At 40.8% G+C, this 15,500-nt stretch overlaps 1 protein-coding gene across 1 annotated transcript; it reads right to left on the bottom strand.

Moving 5' to 3' along the window:
• Positions 1-6,588: 6,588 nt before the first annotated feature.
• On the bottom strand, positions 6,589-7,378 carry LOC121483132 (ferritin heavy chain-like). Its single transcript, XM_041741422.1, has one exon. It carries the CDS (start codon positions 7,247-7,249, stop codon positions 6,698-6,700), a length of 552 nt encoding a protein of 183 aa, XP_041597356.1. The 5' UTR covers positions 7,250-7,378; the 3' UTR covers positions 6,589-6,697.
• Positions 7,379-15,500: the final 8,122 nt, after the last annotated feature.

The raw sequence follows: 15,500 nt of genomic DNA, 5'->3' as shown, positions 1-15,500 counted from the left end.
GTCATTTTAATTGTCTGACCAGCCACAGGACTTAGAAGGGTAGAAAGAAAATTTTCCTCCCCTACAGTGGTCAGGTCTGTATATTTCTTTACAGATGTATCTTAGGTAAATTATGAAAAGACAGAGAAGGCAAAGAAGGAAGGACTAGTCAACACTGCTATTTGCTACAGAGTTATTAAGCAGAACAAGTGCTAATAAAAGACCATTGGTGATATTAATTACTAAGTCAGTGATTACCTTTGAGAGAAGAGTTTTTATTGTGTCTTAAAAGAAAAAACTATCCCTCCTCCTGTATAAGGTAAATCTACCATCCCTCCTCCAGATCTTCTTTCATTAACTGTATCCCCTTACACCCCTGAATTTGTAGCCTTTTCCTCTATATTGGCTCCTTTGCAGCAAATAAGCTGAGCTAAAATACCCTTTCCTCTCTTCTCTCCTTAAAGAACTCCAATTCATCTTTCAAGACTCAATGTCACCTCCACAGTGGATGTTTCCTAAGTCTTAGGTAGAATTTAGACTACTTTCCTCTCCTGGACTCACATAACACTTTGTTTCCTCCTCTTTTAGATCTTACCCAAATAGATTAGAGGTATCTACTTATGTATCTGTATCTGTCTTTTCCACCATACTGTGTGCAGGAACTGTGCCCTCGTCACCTTATATTCCTCGTGCCAAGCATAGTGCATAACATGTCACAGATTCAATATGATTTCTTAAAAGAATGGCGGTTTGGCCAAAAAATTCACAAACGGCATGAATGTTCCTTTCCTAGAATGTTTTAATTTAGGTTCATCTTATAATTTATAGATCTAAAATATATTTTAAATTGGAACTTTTACTTCTCCATAAACTTTATAGAAGAATTAAACTTTGAGAGAAAAAAATAATACGTAGAGAATTATCCCACAGGAAGAAAGAGAATAAATATCCTTGTTGCGTTGGCAAAGTTAATATCATGCATACTAAATTATAAAGCAAAGGCAACATTACAAAAAATAAACACTGAAATACAGATAAAAGGGAAGGAGTCTATTCCTCCTCAGGCAAGGCAGTAGTTTTGCATATTAATGAAATTTAAATGCTTCACAGTAAGAAAAATGATTGGAATAGATTGCAATAACTTAAAAATAAGTATACTTTAAACAGTCTCTGTGATGAATATGTGATTATGGAGAATCAGTCAAAAAGGCTAGTCAGGCATTGTTCCACTCTGGTGCTCCCAGAAGCAGGATGACTGATGGCCCTCAATTAACAAAGGCACATTGAGGGACTGGCAAAACTGAAGACACAAAGAAAATCCACAGGTTGACTTGCTAAAAGACACAAAGATGTCAGTCTGGAAGGTGACAATTGCAATATTTATAATATTACAAAATATTGTATATATCCAGAGCATTCTAGAATATTTACTGAAAGTGAGAGAAAATAAAACAGAAAAAGACAAATGCATAAAGGTGGGTGAAAAGTTTAAAATATTTGGCAGATTTGGATGAATTTCAGGGCCTGTGGCAAGTTACTATAAAATACAGGCTGGTAAAGATTTTCTGTAAATGTTTTAGGCTTTGCATGCCAGATGGTCTTTGTTACAACTACTGACTGTGCCCTTATAGTACAAATGCAACAACAGAAAATAGGTAATTGAATGGGCATAGCTCTGTTCCAATAAAACTCTGTTTGTAAAATCACAAGAGGGCCAGATGTAGCTTGTAGGCTATAGTTTGCCAACCCATACTGTGAAACAAACCAGATAGTGATAACAGAACAAATTGGGGGGCAGCCCCGGTGGCTCAGCGGTTTAGCGCCACCTTCAGCTCAGGTTGTGATCCTGGAGACCCGGGATGGAGTCCCATGTCGGGCTCCCTGCATGGAGCCTGCTTCTCCCTCTGCCTGTGTCTCTGTCCTTCTCTCTCTCTCTCTCTCTCTGTCTCTCATGAATAAATAAAAATCTTAAAAAAAAAAAAAAAGAACAAATTGGGTAAAATTGTGTGTGTATGCACACATGCCTGTATATGTGTGATCAATAACTCTTGATTCAATAATTGTTGTTAACTTATAAGTATGTTCTTATTGTGCTTGGACCAGTACTTACACGAGGGTGTGGCCCAGTGAATTGTTTTTGTTTTTTTCTTAAGATTTTATTTATTTCATGAGAGACACAGAGAGAGAGAGAGAGAGAGAGAGAGAGAGGCAGAAGGAGAAGCAGGCTCCATGCAGGGAGCCCAACATGGGACTCGATCCTGGGCCTCCAGGATCAGGCCCTGGGCTGAAGGTGGCGCTAAACTGTTGAGCCACCCAGGCTGCCCAGTGAGTTGTTTAAATCCATTCATCAGAATTATTTTCCAGCTCCCAAGGTGATTCCAAGGAGTATGCCAAGAATGCTGTTCAAAATATTCATCTTCTGGGGTCTTTAAAATGTAGATTCTTTTTAAAATTATTTTTTAAGGTTTTATTTAAATTCCAGTTGGTTAACATACATTGTTATATTAGTTTCAGGTGTACAATATAGTGATTCAACGCTTCCATAAAACACTCAGTGCTCATCACAAGTATATTCCTTAATTCCCATCACCTATTTAATCCACCCTGCCAAAATGTAGATTCTGATTCAGTAGGTCTGGGGTAGGGCTGGAGATTTTGCATTTCTAACAAGTTCTCAGATGACACTGACCTGCTGGTCAGAGGACCACACTTTGAGTAGTAAGGTGCTTGAACCGTTGTTCATGCCTGAGATGTCTAGGTCCTGCCCCAGAGACTGATCTATTTGGTCTGGGATGTGGCCTGGATATTGAGATTTCTAAATACTCCACAAGTGGTTCTAATGTGCAGCAGAGTTTGAGAACCTCTGTGCTAAAGTGATTTATCAATTTTAGTTATTGTGTTATTAGTAGCCTTTTTGTCCATTCTCCCCTCCCAATCTACCCATTCCTTTCCAGTTCAGGCCCAAACATTCAGATGATGGTGGAATCAGGATTAGCACTTCATCCTTTCTTTCCCACCTCTGAGGAGTGGAATGTAGTTAAGTTGGAAAGAGGAGGCTCAGGAGGCAACCTGGTTTGGGGAAAAATAAACAAAAGATGTTCTGGAGGTCATTTGAGGGGGAGGCTGTTTGAAACAGCCAAACGCACCTCCAGGCTTGGGCCTGAGTTTGGGACAGTGAAAACAGCAATCTGCCCTCCTGAATCCTGGCAGCACCTGACAACCAAGCAGCCATCAAGGATTTTTCCTTCTCAGGATGCAGAATGACACAGTTGGTTGAAACACAAGAGAAACCCCCAGTGGTAAAGTACATACGTGAAATCTTCTCCCCCAAAAGAACAGCAGGAAGAACTCAGAAATAAGTGGATGAAGCTAGTGATGATTGAATGATGGCTTATACATGGTGCATGTACTGTGTGTGCCAGGTACTGTCATAAGCATTTAAAAATATCAACTCCTGGGCAGCTCAGGTGGCTCAGTGGTTTAGCGCCACCTTTGGCCCATGGCGTGATCCTGGAGACCCAGGATCGAGTCCCATGTCGGGCTCCCTGCATGGAGCTTGCTTCTCCCTCTGCCTGTGTGCCTCTCTCTCTCTCTCTCTCTCTCTCTCTCTCTCATGAATAAATAAATGAAATCTTAAAAAAACAAGATTAAAAATATCAACCACTTTAGTCTTCTCAGCAACCTAGTGGGGTTGATGCTTTTATTGTCCCTCTTTTACATGGGGGGAAATGGAGGCACAAAAAAGTGAAGTAACGTGCCCAAATTCGCCCAATTTAGTAAGTGGCTAAGCTGGGATATGAACCCAGGCAAGTGAGGTTAAGAAACCACTACACTGTTTCTCCAAAGCAGGGAAGTAAGAGGGTCCTCAGCCAATTTATAGTTTTTAAATACTCAAATATTGATGCTCACCCTATGCTTCCTCATATCTAGAGAAGTTATATATGCACATATATGTATATACATATGTATGTATGTGTATATATATGTATATGTACACACACACACACACGCTTGAGAAAATGTCAGGGAGCGCACACAACTTCAAACCAGGCAGAGAAAGAGTGAAAAGATCAAGTTTGATGGGCATCCCCGGTGGCGCAGAGGGTTAGCGCCGCCTGCAGCCCAGGGCGTGATCCTGGAGACCCTGGATGGAGTCCCACGTCAGGCTCTCTGTATGATGCCTGCTCCTCCCTCTGCCTGTGTCTCTGCCTCTCTCTCTCTCTCTCTGTCTCTGTCTCTGTCTCTATGAATAAATAAATAAAATCTTAAAAAAAAAAGATCAAGTTTGACTAGAAAAATTAAAAGGGTAATAACATTTTCTGGAAACAAAATTCAAAGGACTATGATCCTCATTTTATTTATTTTTTAAGGTTTTTTTTTATTTATTTGAGAGAGAAAATGAGAGCACAAGCAGGGGAGGGGCAGAGAGAGAAGGAGAAGTAGACTTCGTGTTGAGCAGGGAGCCCAATGGGGCTCCATCCCAGGACCCTGGGATCACAACCTGAGCCAAAGGCAGATGCTTAACCAAATGAGCTTACCCAGGCACCCCCATAATCCTCATTTTAAACAAAGTATTTACAGGGAAATGTGAAAGGATATTATTGCTTAGCTAAATTTGTTCATATTTTACTAAAACTTCAAAGCAATCTGTTAGCTTTAAATTGACTCAAGCTACCCATGTGTATGAATATAGACTACAATGTCTATACATTTTTAATTTTGATCTTTGTAAACTACATGTAGTGCAGAGAAACTAATGTTTTGAGTATTTTTTCTAGACATGGACAGCCTTAAGGTTTACATGGGTACGGATTTCATCTGGTCAAACAGAGAGTTGACTGAGAGAGGAGGAGTTCTTAAACGGAAGCAGAAAAAATCCAGAGATGCATCTATCATTTCCTTGGGAAATCTTTTTACTGAGAAATAATTTCTTTCTACCCATAACCATGAGGAAAAAATAATAGGCTAACTCCTCTCCACATCTTGAGAGGAGCAACCAAAAACCACACTTACTTCAGGAACAGGCTGCCTTGGGGACACTGGGTATGGGCACAGATGGTCACAGTCTGGAATGAGCTAATGGTCAAGGTGGGGCCAGCAGCCCTCTGGGTGTTGTAACACCTCAACCCATCCTCTAATGGTAGTGCCTGGGCACAGGGCTGGCTGTGCCTCACTCTCTCTACACTTCTGCTGACCTTATCCAGTCCCATGATCTTACCACCATGTGTGACTCATGTCTCTCATATATATGTCTGTTTCCAAACCCAACACCCCACCTGAGCTTCAGATTCATTTTTCTGACTGCCTGCATGAGTTCCATCCAGTCAGGTGTTCAAGTACAAACACCAGAACCTGGATTATTTTCCTCATTTCTTATTCTTCCCCTGTGGTCCATGAGCAAATCTTGTTGATTCATCCAAATCCAACTAGAATTTGTCTCCATCACCTCTTCTTCAGCTTCTACTCCAGTTCAGCCACCAGTGTCTTTCATTGGATCTGCTACAGCATCTCCTGACTGGTCTCCCAGCTTCAACTTTTGCCCACCCCCTATATTCTTCAAAGCAGCCAGATCACTGGCTTAACATTCAGGGGAATTTATTCCCCTTCATATTCATATTACAAATTTGAGCCTCAAACTTGACCTTGTATTTGTCAGCTTTTCTAGCAGGTAATTTGGGGTTTTGGGTACTCCTACTACATTAATGGAAGAAAGGGTACAGTTGAAGGAGAAAACCATGTTTGCATATTGGGTAAGGGCAATACGCATGGTGACCTAGAAGTCAGGTACCTGTCTATGGGAAGCCAGGCTAAGGTTCAGTTACATTGTTCCTGTTGCCCAGGGCAAACTTGTTAAAGAAATATCCTGCCTTTCTGGCTCTTAAGATTCCCATGTTGCTACCCAGATGCAACAATGATGAACATTTGCATTTTTTAGTAAGCTAAATGTTTTCAGGTAAAGTTGAAGACTCCCTTTAATACTAGACTAATCCCATTCTTCACTTTTTCCATAGGGACCACCACCGTGGTGAATTCTAGACCATGTTGTTTCATACTTTTACCATACACATGCTCCCACTCGCACTGGGGCCCCAGGCCACCCTCCTCACTTCACCCCATCCTTGCTTCCCCACATAGATTTTTTTTAAGATTTTATTTATTTATTCATAGAGACACAGCTAGAGAGAGAGAGAGGCAGAGACACAGGCAGAGGGCCCCATGCAGGGAGCCCAATGCGGAACTCGATCCCAGGTCTCCAGGATTACGCCCCGGGCTGCAGGAGGGACTAAACTGCTGAGCCACCGGGGCTGCCCGCCCCACATCGTGTATAAAGGGAAGACGGATTTGTTTTCCAGGTTCCATGGAATACCTTTCCTCTCCATCTTCAGAGATCCTGAGCTGCATACAGATGGGGTTGGGTGGGTGGAGAGACTCCTGAATACCTGTTGTAAAACTTAAAAGGTGAAGGGTTTGCGCGGGAATCAACCAGAGACCATTTTTTTTAAGTTTTGAACCAAATAACTTTATTGAAACCAAACAACTTTCTATTTATTTATTTATTTATTTATTTATTTATTTATTTATTTATTTATGGCAGAACTGGAAGAAAACAACCCGAACGTTCTACGTTCTGCCAAGGCAATACTGCAACAGGCACGCTCGGCAGGGTGCCCCGGGGAAGTCCCCCTGGGCCCTGCCTGGGGGAGGGGTCAGTCCCAGGTCAGTTCTCTTTGTGGCTGTCGCGCAGGGTGAGCCTGTCGAACAGGTACTCAGCCAGGCCGGCTTCCGGGGCCCCCATGTTGCAGAGGCTGGTGACGTGGCTTCCCAGCTCTTCGATGGCCTTGACTTGCTCGCGGAGGTAGTGGGCGTCCAGGAAGCCGCAGAGCTGGGCGTCGTTCCTGTCGGTGGCCAGCTGGTGCAGGTCGAGCAGGCTCTGGCTGACGCTCTTCTCCAGGTGCAGGGCGCACTCCATGGCCCTCAGGCCGCTCTCCCAGTCGTCGCGGTCGGGCTTCTTGATGTCGCGCAGACGGATGCGGCCCCCGCGCTGGTTCTGCAGCTCCATCAGCATCTCGGCGTGCTGGGTCTCCTCGCGGGCCTGGCGCTGGAAGAAGCGGGCGAAGTTCCTCAGGGCCACGTCGTGGCGGTCGAAGTAGAAGGCCATGGACTGGTAGACGTAGGAGGCGTACAGCTCCAGGCTGATCTGGCTGTTGATGGCGGCCTCGCAGTCGGGGTGGTAGTTCTGGCGGACCTGGGAGATGGGCGCGGTGGCCATGGCTGGCGGCCCGGGTACCAGGACGAGGGCGAACACGTCGCGGAAACGAGAGCCACGGAGTGGGCAACGGCGGGGCCGACTTCGGTGGTGGCCTCGGAGATTGCCCAGCGTGAGTGGTGAGGGAGGCCGGAGGCCGAATCAGTAGCGGTTGATCTGAGGGAAGTGGCGGTTGAGATGGGAGACAGCTCTGGGAGGGGACCGGAAATGTCGTCCAGGGAAAGGGGGTGCACTTCCGGCTCAGTGAGGGCCGCGAAGACTGTGTTCTAGGTGCTGTTGGAGCCTGAGTGAGGCAGAGTGACCCTGTGCTGAGCACCTGGCATTTACTAATAAAGTTTCTAATTTGGGGATAATGTGTCTATTTTCCAAGTACTCTCATTCTAGCAGCCTAATTTTATTTTATAAACTCATTCTCTGGGATCCCTGGGTGGCGCAGCGGTTTGGCGCTTGCCTTTGGCCCAGGGCGCGATCCTGGAGACCCGGGATCGAATCCCACGTCAGGCTCCCGGTGCATGGAGCCTGCTTCTCCCTCTGCCTGTGTCTCTGCCTCTCTCTCTCTCTCTCTCTCTCTCTCTCTCTCTCTCTCTCTATCATGAATAAATAAATAAAATCTTTAAAAAAAAAAAATAAAATAAAATAAAATGGCACAGTATCAAAAAATGATAAAAAATAAAATGGCGGGGTATCAAAACCAGACAAAGCCATCACAAGAAAAGAAAGCAATAAATAGTGCTAATGAACAGAGCTATAAAAATTATGAACAAAATACTAGCAAACTGAATTCAGCATATAAAAATGATTATACACCACAAGCAAGTGGGATTTATTTAAGGAGTGCACAACTGTTCCAGTATGTGAAAATCAATCAATGCAATACACCATGTTAATAGAATAAAGGACAAAAACATCTCAATAAAAATGAGAAAGGAATTTGACAAGATCTGCTATCTTTTTATGATAAAAACAGCCAACAAACTAAGAATAAATGGAAACTTCCTAATCTTGAAAAAGATATATACAAAAACCTATAACTAACATCATACTTAAAGGTGAAAAATGAAATTTTTCCTCTAAGATTAGGAACAAGACAAAGATATCTGATCTCACCATATCTATTCAACATTGTGCTGGAGGTTTTAGCCAGGTAAGTTAGACAAGCAAAAGAAATACAAGGCATTCAAATAGGAAAGGAAGAAGTAAAACTATTTTTATTTGCAGATGCTATGTAGAAGTCCCTAAGGATTTCCCCCCAAAATTATTGAAATTAATAAACAAGTTCAGCAAGGTTTTAGGATACAAAGTCAATACACAAAAATCAGTTGTGTTTTTAAACACCAGTAATGAACAATCTGAAAATTAAATGAAAACAATTCCATTCACAATAACATCAAAAAGAATAAAATACTAAGGAATACATTGACAAAAGAAGTGCAAGATGGCACACAGTAAACTACAAAACATTGTTTTTTTTTTTTTTTTTTTTTTTTTTTTACAAAACATTGTTGAGAGAAAATGAACAAGACCTAAATAAATGTAAAGACACTCCATGTTCATGGATCAGAAAACTTAACACTACTAACGTGGCAATTTACTTCCTATCATCAATGTTATTTATTCCATAGTCAAAATTAACCCTGCCACATTTTTAAATTTTATCGATTTATTCTCAGCCCTATCTCATATAAATTATTTTTAAAGATTATTTGAGGAGGGAGAAGGGACAGAGGAAGAGGTAGATAATCTTTTTTTTTTTTTTAAGATTTTATTTATTTATTCATGAGAGACACAGAGCAAGGCAGACACACAAGCAGAGAGAAAAAGCAGTCTCCATGCAGGGAGCTCTATGTGGGACTCAATCCTGGATCATGCCCTGATCCCAAGGCAGATGCTCAACCGCTGAGCCACCCAGGCACCCCAGAGGTAGAGAATCTTAAGCAGACTCCCTGCTAAGCAAGTAGCCCAACTTAGGGCTTGATCCCAGGACCCTGAGATCATGACCTGAGTCAAAATCCAGAGTTGGATACTTAACCAACTGAGCCACCCAGACACCCCTTGTATAAATTCTTAAAAATACAGCCTCAGCATGAGTTTATACCCCAAATAATTCACATATATCAAACACCAACATATCCAAAGTCATATCTGTATAAGTGTGCACATTATTTGTACTTCTGTAGTACCTGGGGCTCACTCATTAAGAAATATTTATTTACTTTCTTCATTCCTTCATTCAATATTCACCACCCAGAATCAGATGGTAGTTCTCAAAGCAATCTACAGATTCAACACGTCTCTAAAAACTCTGGTTTGTTATTGTTATTTATTTTTTTGCAAAAATTGATAAGCTGAACCTAAAATTACCTATAAATGCTCTGGCCTTAAAATAGGCTTAATTGGACTTTCAGGCCTCAGCTATTCTAGATATTTATTTATTTATTTATTTATTTATTTATTTATTTAAGTTTTTATTTAAATTCCAGTATAGTTAACATACAGTGTAGTATTAGTTTCAGGTGTACAACATAGTGATTCAACAGTTCCATACATCACCCAGTGCTCATCACAAGTACACTCCTTAATCTCCATCACTTATTTAACCCATCCCCCACCCACCTCTGCTCTGATAACCATCAGTTTGTTCTCCATAGTTAAGAGTCTGTTTTTTGGTATGTCTCTTTTTATTTTGTTCCTGTGTTTTGTTTCTTAAATTCCACAGTGAGTGAAATCATATGGTATTTGTTTTTCTCTGACTACTTACCTCACTTAGCTGAGATAATACTCTCTAGCTCCATCCATGTTGTTGCAAATGGCAAGATTTCATGCTTTTTTATGGCTGAGTAATGTCCCATTGTATGTATATACCCACCTCTTCTTTATCTATTCATCACTTGATGGACATTGAGCTGTTTTCATAATTTGACAATTATAGGTAATGCTGGTGTATAAACATTGGTGTATATGTATCCCTTTAAATTAGTACTTTTGTATTCTTTGGGTAAATACCTCAGAGTGCGATTGCTAGATTAGAAGGTACTTCTATTTTGAACTTCTTGAGGAATCTCTATACTTTTTTCCAGGGTGGCTGCACCAGTTTGCATTCTCACCAACAGTGCACAAGAGTTCCCCTTTCTCCATATCCTCACCAATATGGTTTTTTATTTTAACCATTCTGACAGGTGTGTGGTGATATTTCGTTGTAGTTTTGACTTGCATTTCCCTGGTGACCAGTGATGTTGAGCATCTTTTCATGTGTCTATTGGACATCTGTATGTCTTTTTGGGGAAAATATCTGTTCATGTATTCTGCCCATTTTTCAAATTAGATTATTCATTTTTGGGTGTTGAGTTTGATAAGTTCTTTGTAGATTTTGGGTACTAACCTGTTATCAGATGTCATTTGCAAATATCTTCTTGCATTCCATAGACTGCCTTTTAGTTTTGTTGATTGTCACCCTTGCTGTGCAGGAACTTTTTATTTTAATGAAGTCACATAGTTTATTTTTGCTTTTGTTTCCCTTGCCTCAGGAGACATATCTAGAAAGAAGTGGCTATAGCCAATGTCAAAGAAGTTACTGTGTTCCCCTCTAGGATTTTGTTGGTTTCCTGGCTCACATTTAGGCCTTTAATCCATTTTGAATTTATTTTTGTTTGGTGTAAGAAAGCAGTCTAGTTTCATTCTTTTGCATGTAACTGTCCAGTTTTCCCTGACACCATTTGTTGAAGAAACAGTCTTTTTCCCATTGGATATTCTTTCCTGCTTTGTCAAAGATTAATTGACCATATAGTTGTGGGTTCCCTTCTGGGTTTATATTCTGTTCCATTGATCTATGTGTTTATTTTTGTGCCAGTACAAAACTGTCTTGATCACTACCACTTTGTAAGATAACTTGAAATCTGAAATTGTGATGCCTCCAGCTTGCTGTTCTTTTTCAAGCTTGCTTTGACTATTCAGTGTCTTTTCTGGTTCCATACAAATTTTAGGATTGTTTGTTCCAGTTCTGTGAAACATGCTGTTGGTATTTTGATAGGGGTTGCATGAAATGTGCCTCTCTCCAGGAGCAATGCAATGCCCTCCTGGCTCTATCCCATCCAAGCCTGCTGAACTTTAAAACTCTAGGCTTTAGAGACATGGTGTGGGCAGGGGCTTGTGCTGGTCTTCTGGGTGAGGGGCTCACTGTGCTGTGACTGATGCAAGCTTGACTGAGAGGGCAGTCCCCCCCTGAGCACAGTGGGGTACAGCTTGGTGTAAGCAAGTTAGGCAGCCCTTGGGTACTATGCTGCTCCCCTCAGGTTGCTCTGTGTTTATGCTGAGGGGCGGGAAGGGAAATGGCATCAGCCAACTCCTTTGATCCCAGTGAGACATCTCTGTGAATGCTGCCTCTCAGGGATATACTCTGAGAAGTGTGAATGATCTCCCCACTGTGTGCCCCAGGTGATTTTCAGATCACTGTTTCTATGCTGTCTGCCCATCCTAGTTGTTTGCCTGCCTTCTCTCCAAGAGCAGCACAGTGTTCTGTAGGTTCTATCCTAGCCAAGCTAGCTGACCTTTAAAACTCCAGGCTTTAAGCCCTGCTGGTTATAAAAACTCACAAAATTCAGCCCCTCTCATTTTCCAAGCCAAAGGCTTTGGGGAAGTGTTCTCCTTGTACATCCCCCTGTGTACTTTTCTCTTCTCTTCTCTTCTCTTCTCTTCTCTTCTCTTCTCTTCTCTTCTCTTCTCTTCTCTTCTCTTCTCTTCTCCTCTCTCTCTCTTTCTCCCTCTCTCTCCCTCCCTCCCTCTCCCTTCTCTGCAACCACAACTCCCTCTCCTCTACAACACCTGTGATCCGTTTGCCCCCTAAACCATGTCTCTGCACTTCTACCTTTTCCAATGTGGCTTCTTCTCTCTCTTTAGTTGTAGAGTTTGTTCTGTCAGTCTTCAGGTCAATTTCTGGGGTATTTAGGATGATTTAATAGTTTTCTAGTTGTGCTCATGGGACAACATGAGCCTACTCTGCTGTCATCCTCAAAATCTCCCCTGTTCTAGATATTTATTTATTTATTTATTTATTTATTTATTTATTTATTTATTCATTCATTCATTCATTCATTCATTCATTCATTTATTTGCCTTTAACCTGCTTTACTTATTATCCATCTTGAACAATGGCTCTTGGTGGCCACTAGATGGAAGCATAACAACACTCACGTTTTCAAGTGCCTTTTGGAAAATTATTCATTCGTTCCAGCTATATTTGTGGCATGAACAAATGCTGTCTGCCCATCCTAGTTGTTTGCCTGGCTTTTAAAATCTGAATTCTCCTCTGTATTTATTGCATAATTTCCCAGTGTGAGTAATTTATTGCTGTTGCTGTAAGTCGTTGTGATCGTCAAAGCCGTAAGTCAGTCTAGGCAGTGTACAGATTTGGAGATCCAAGATGGAGTGAGACTAGAATCTTACCATTCGCCTTTTCCATGTCACTCTAGGAACTCTGTTGTATTCTCTTTTCCCTTATGGTATATTGTATTATTTACTTACAATTATTTCTTCCCTCTCCGTCCATGAATACTTTCCTGACCAATGATTTTGGGTGTCCTTTGTCATTTGTTTTGGGTAATGCTATTCAAGAAGACATAAGGTTTGCCAGATTTGGCCAAAAGATATAAATGTGTTTGCATGTTTGGGCTTGGCCCCTTATGTTTCTTGGATCCACCATTTGAATAACATATCCAGGGCCTGTTGCAAAATGAGGAGACATATAGAGTAGACATGAACCTGACACAACTAAACTCAATCCACAGCCAAGCCTAGAAAGTACCAGCTGAGACCTGAAAAAGTCATTCTGTAGACCTGTGAATAAGATTTTTAAGTTCCTTGTTAGCTTTCCTGCAGCAAAATTGCCTAAGACAACTCCCCAAAATATAAGTTTCATACCTAGTTCTTTTACTGATATGATCCCCCTACATGGAATGATAACAGCCAGATTTTTATTACTCTCAGCTATAAATAGATGATGGCTATTAGTCACTACAAATTAGTGCCTGGTAAAGTCAATTTTCAGATTCTAATTCACTTCAGTAAATGATTTAATAAAATGTTGTCAAATAACAAAAGTTTAACTTTATGTAGTTTCCAAGACCTAATTATCATGAAAAATACTAAGCTTCAAAGAACACCATAATCCTTTTCTATACATGCAAAGAAAAAATACCTCTTTAAGTGCATGTTATTTGGCTTTAGTTCCTTACAAGGCGTGTTAAGTTAGTTTTCTTTATAAAGTAGCATATGGTAGACAGAATAATGATCTCCCAGTGATATCTACATCCCAATCCCTGGAATTTGTGAATATGTTACTTTACATGACAAAAAGGATTTTGTACATTTGATTAAATTAAGAGTTTTAAAATAGGGAGATTATGTGAATTATGTGGGTAGGACAAATATAATCACATGAGTCCTAAACAAGGAGAAATTTTCCCAGTTATGGTCAGAGGAAGATATGCTATGGAAGAAGAATAATCATAGAGATGGAGCATTGCTGACTTTGAAGATTGAGAAAGAAGCCTGCAAGCCAAGGAATGTGGGCAGTCTCTTGAAGCTAAAAAAGGCAAAGAAAGGGATCCCTGGGTGGCGCAGCGGTTTGGCGCCTGCCTTTGGCCCAGGGCGCGATCCTGGAGACCCGGGATCGAATCCCACATCGGGCTCCCGGTGCATGGAGCCTGCTTCTCCCTCCGCCTGTGTCTCTGCCTCTCTCTCTCTCTCTGACTATCATAAATAAATAAAAATATTAAAAAAAAAAAAAGGCAAAGAAATAGATTTTACCCTGGAGCCTCCTGAAGGAATTAAGCCCTGCCTACACTTTGATCTTAACCCAGTGAGACCTGTCAGACTTCTGACCTACAGAACTGACCAACGCAAAATTTGTGTTTCTTTTCATTCAAGTATAACATATAATGTTATATTAGTTTCACAGGTGTAACACATTGATTCAAATTCTATACTCTGCTTACCATGATAAGTGTAATCACCAATATTGTAATACAATGTTATTACAAGGTATCGTATTATAATGTAAAAAGTATTAATATTACAATATTAATGACTGTTTTCTTATACTGTACTTTACATGTCCATGACTTATTTATTTTATAACTGGAAGTTTATTCCTATTAATCCCTTTTATCTATTTCACCCATCCACCCCCAACTCTACTCTGGCATCCCCTAGTTCTCTGTATTTCAGTCTGTTTTGTTTTGGATTCCACATATAAGTGAAATCACATAGTATTTGTCTTTCTCTTATTTTACTTAGCATAATACCTCTTGTCCATCCATGTTGTCATGAATGGCAAGATATTCTTTATTATAGCTGAGTAATAGTCTATTGTGTATATACATCTTTTTTTTTTACACCCCACATCTTCTTTTTTTTTTTTAATTTTTATTTATTTATGATAGTCACAGAGAGAGAGAGAGAGAGGCAGAGACACAGGCAGAGGGAGAAGCAGGATCCATGCACCGGGAGCCCGATGTGGGATTCGATCCAGGGTCTTCCGGATCGCGCCCTGGGCCAAAGGCAGGCGCCAAACCGCTGCGCCACCCAGGGATCCCACCCCACATCTTCTTTATCAATTCATCTATCAGTGGATACTGTGGTTGCTTCCATTATCTTGGCTATTGTAAATAATGCTGCAATAAACATAGAAGTGCACATATCTTTTTGAATTAGTGTTTTTGTTTTCTTTGTGGAATTACTGGATCATATGGTAAGAAGTTTGTGTTGTTTTAAGCCACTAAGTTTGTGTTAACTTGTTACAGCAGCACTAAATAACTAATACATATATTACAACAATCTCTCTCAAAGGGATAGTTTTTAAGGTATTAAGAGTTTCTTAAAAGGCATTCATCTGGGGCTCCTGGGTGGCTCAGTCAGTTGAGCATTGCCTTTGGCTCAGGTCATGATCCCAGGGTCCTGGGATTGAGCCCCATATAGGGGCTCCCTGGTCGAAAAGGTATCTGCTTCTCCCTCTCCCTCTGCCTCTCCCCCTGCTTGTGCTCTCTCTCTCTCTGTCTGAAATAAATAAATAAATTTGGGGAAAAAAACATTCATCTTGAAATCTCTATATTATAGAAAATGGGTAGATGAAATAAATCTTTCCTGTATTGAGGATTTTTATGTGGACTTTTTTCTCTTAAATATTTTCTAGAGGTAAAAAGCACATTAGAAACATTTATGGTTGTCTTTTATGATATCTGTCTCTGGATTTCTGCAATTA

Source organism: Vulpes lagopus, chromosome X, assembly GCF_018345385.1.
Source record: "Vulpes lagopus strain Blue_001 chromosome X, ASM1834538v1, whole genome shotgun sequence".
Classification (NCBI taxonomy): Eukaryota; Metazoa; Chordata; class Mammalia; order Carnivora; family Canidae; genus Vulpes; species Vulpes lagopus.
Note: the sequence above shows the minus strand (reverse complement) of the source record. Positions and strands in the feature narration are given on the sequence as shown.

Bases quoted from the DNA above. Each gene is read 5' to 3' on its own strand.
- LOC121483132 (XM_041741422.1), bottom strand. From the start codon at position 7,249: ATGGCCACCGCGCCCATCTCCCAGGTCCGCCAGAACTACCACCCCGAC.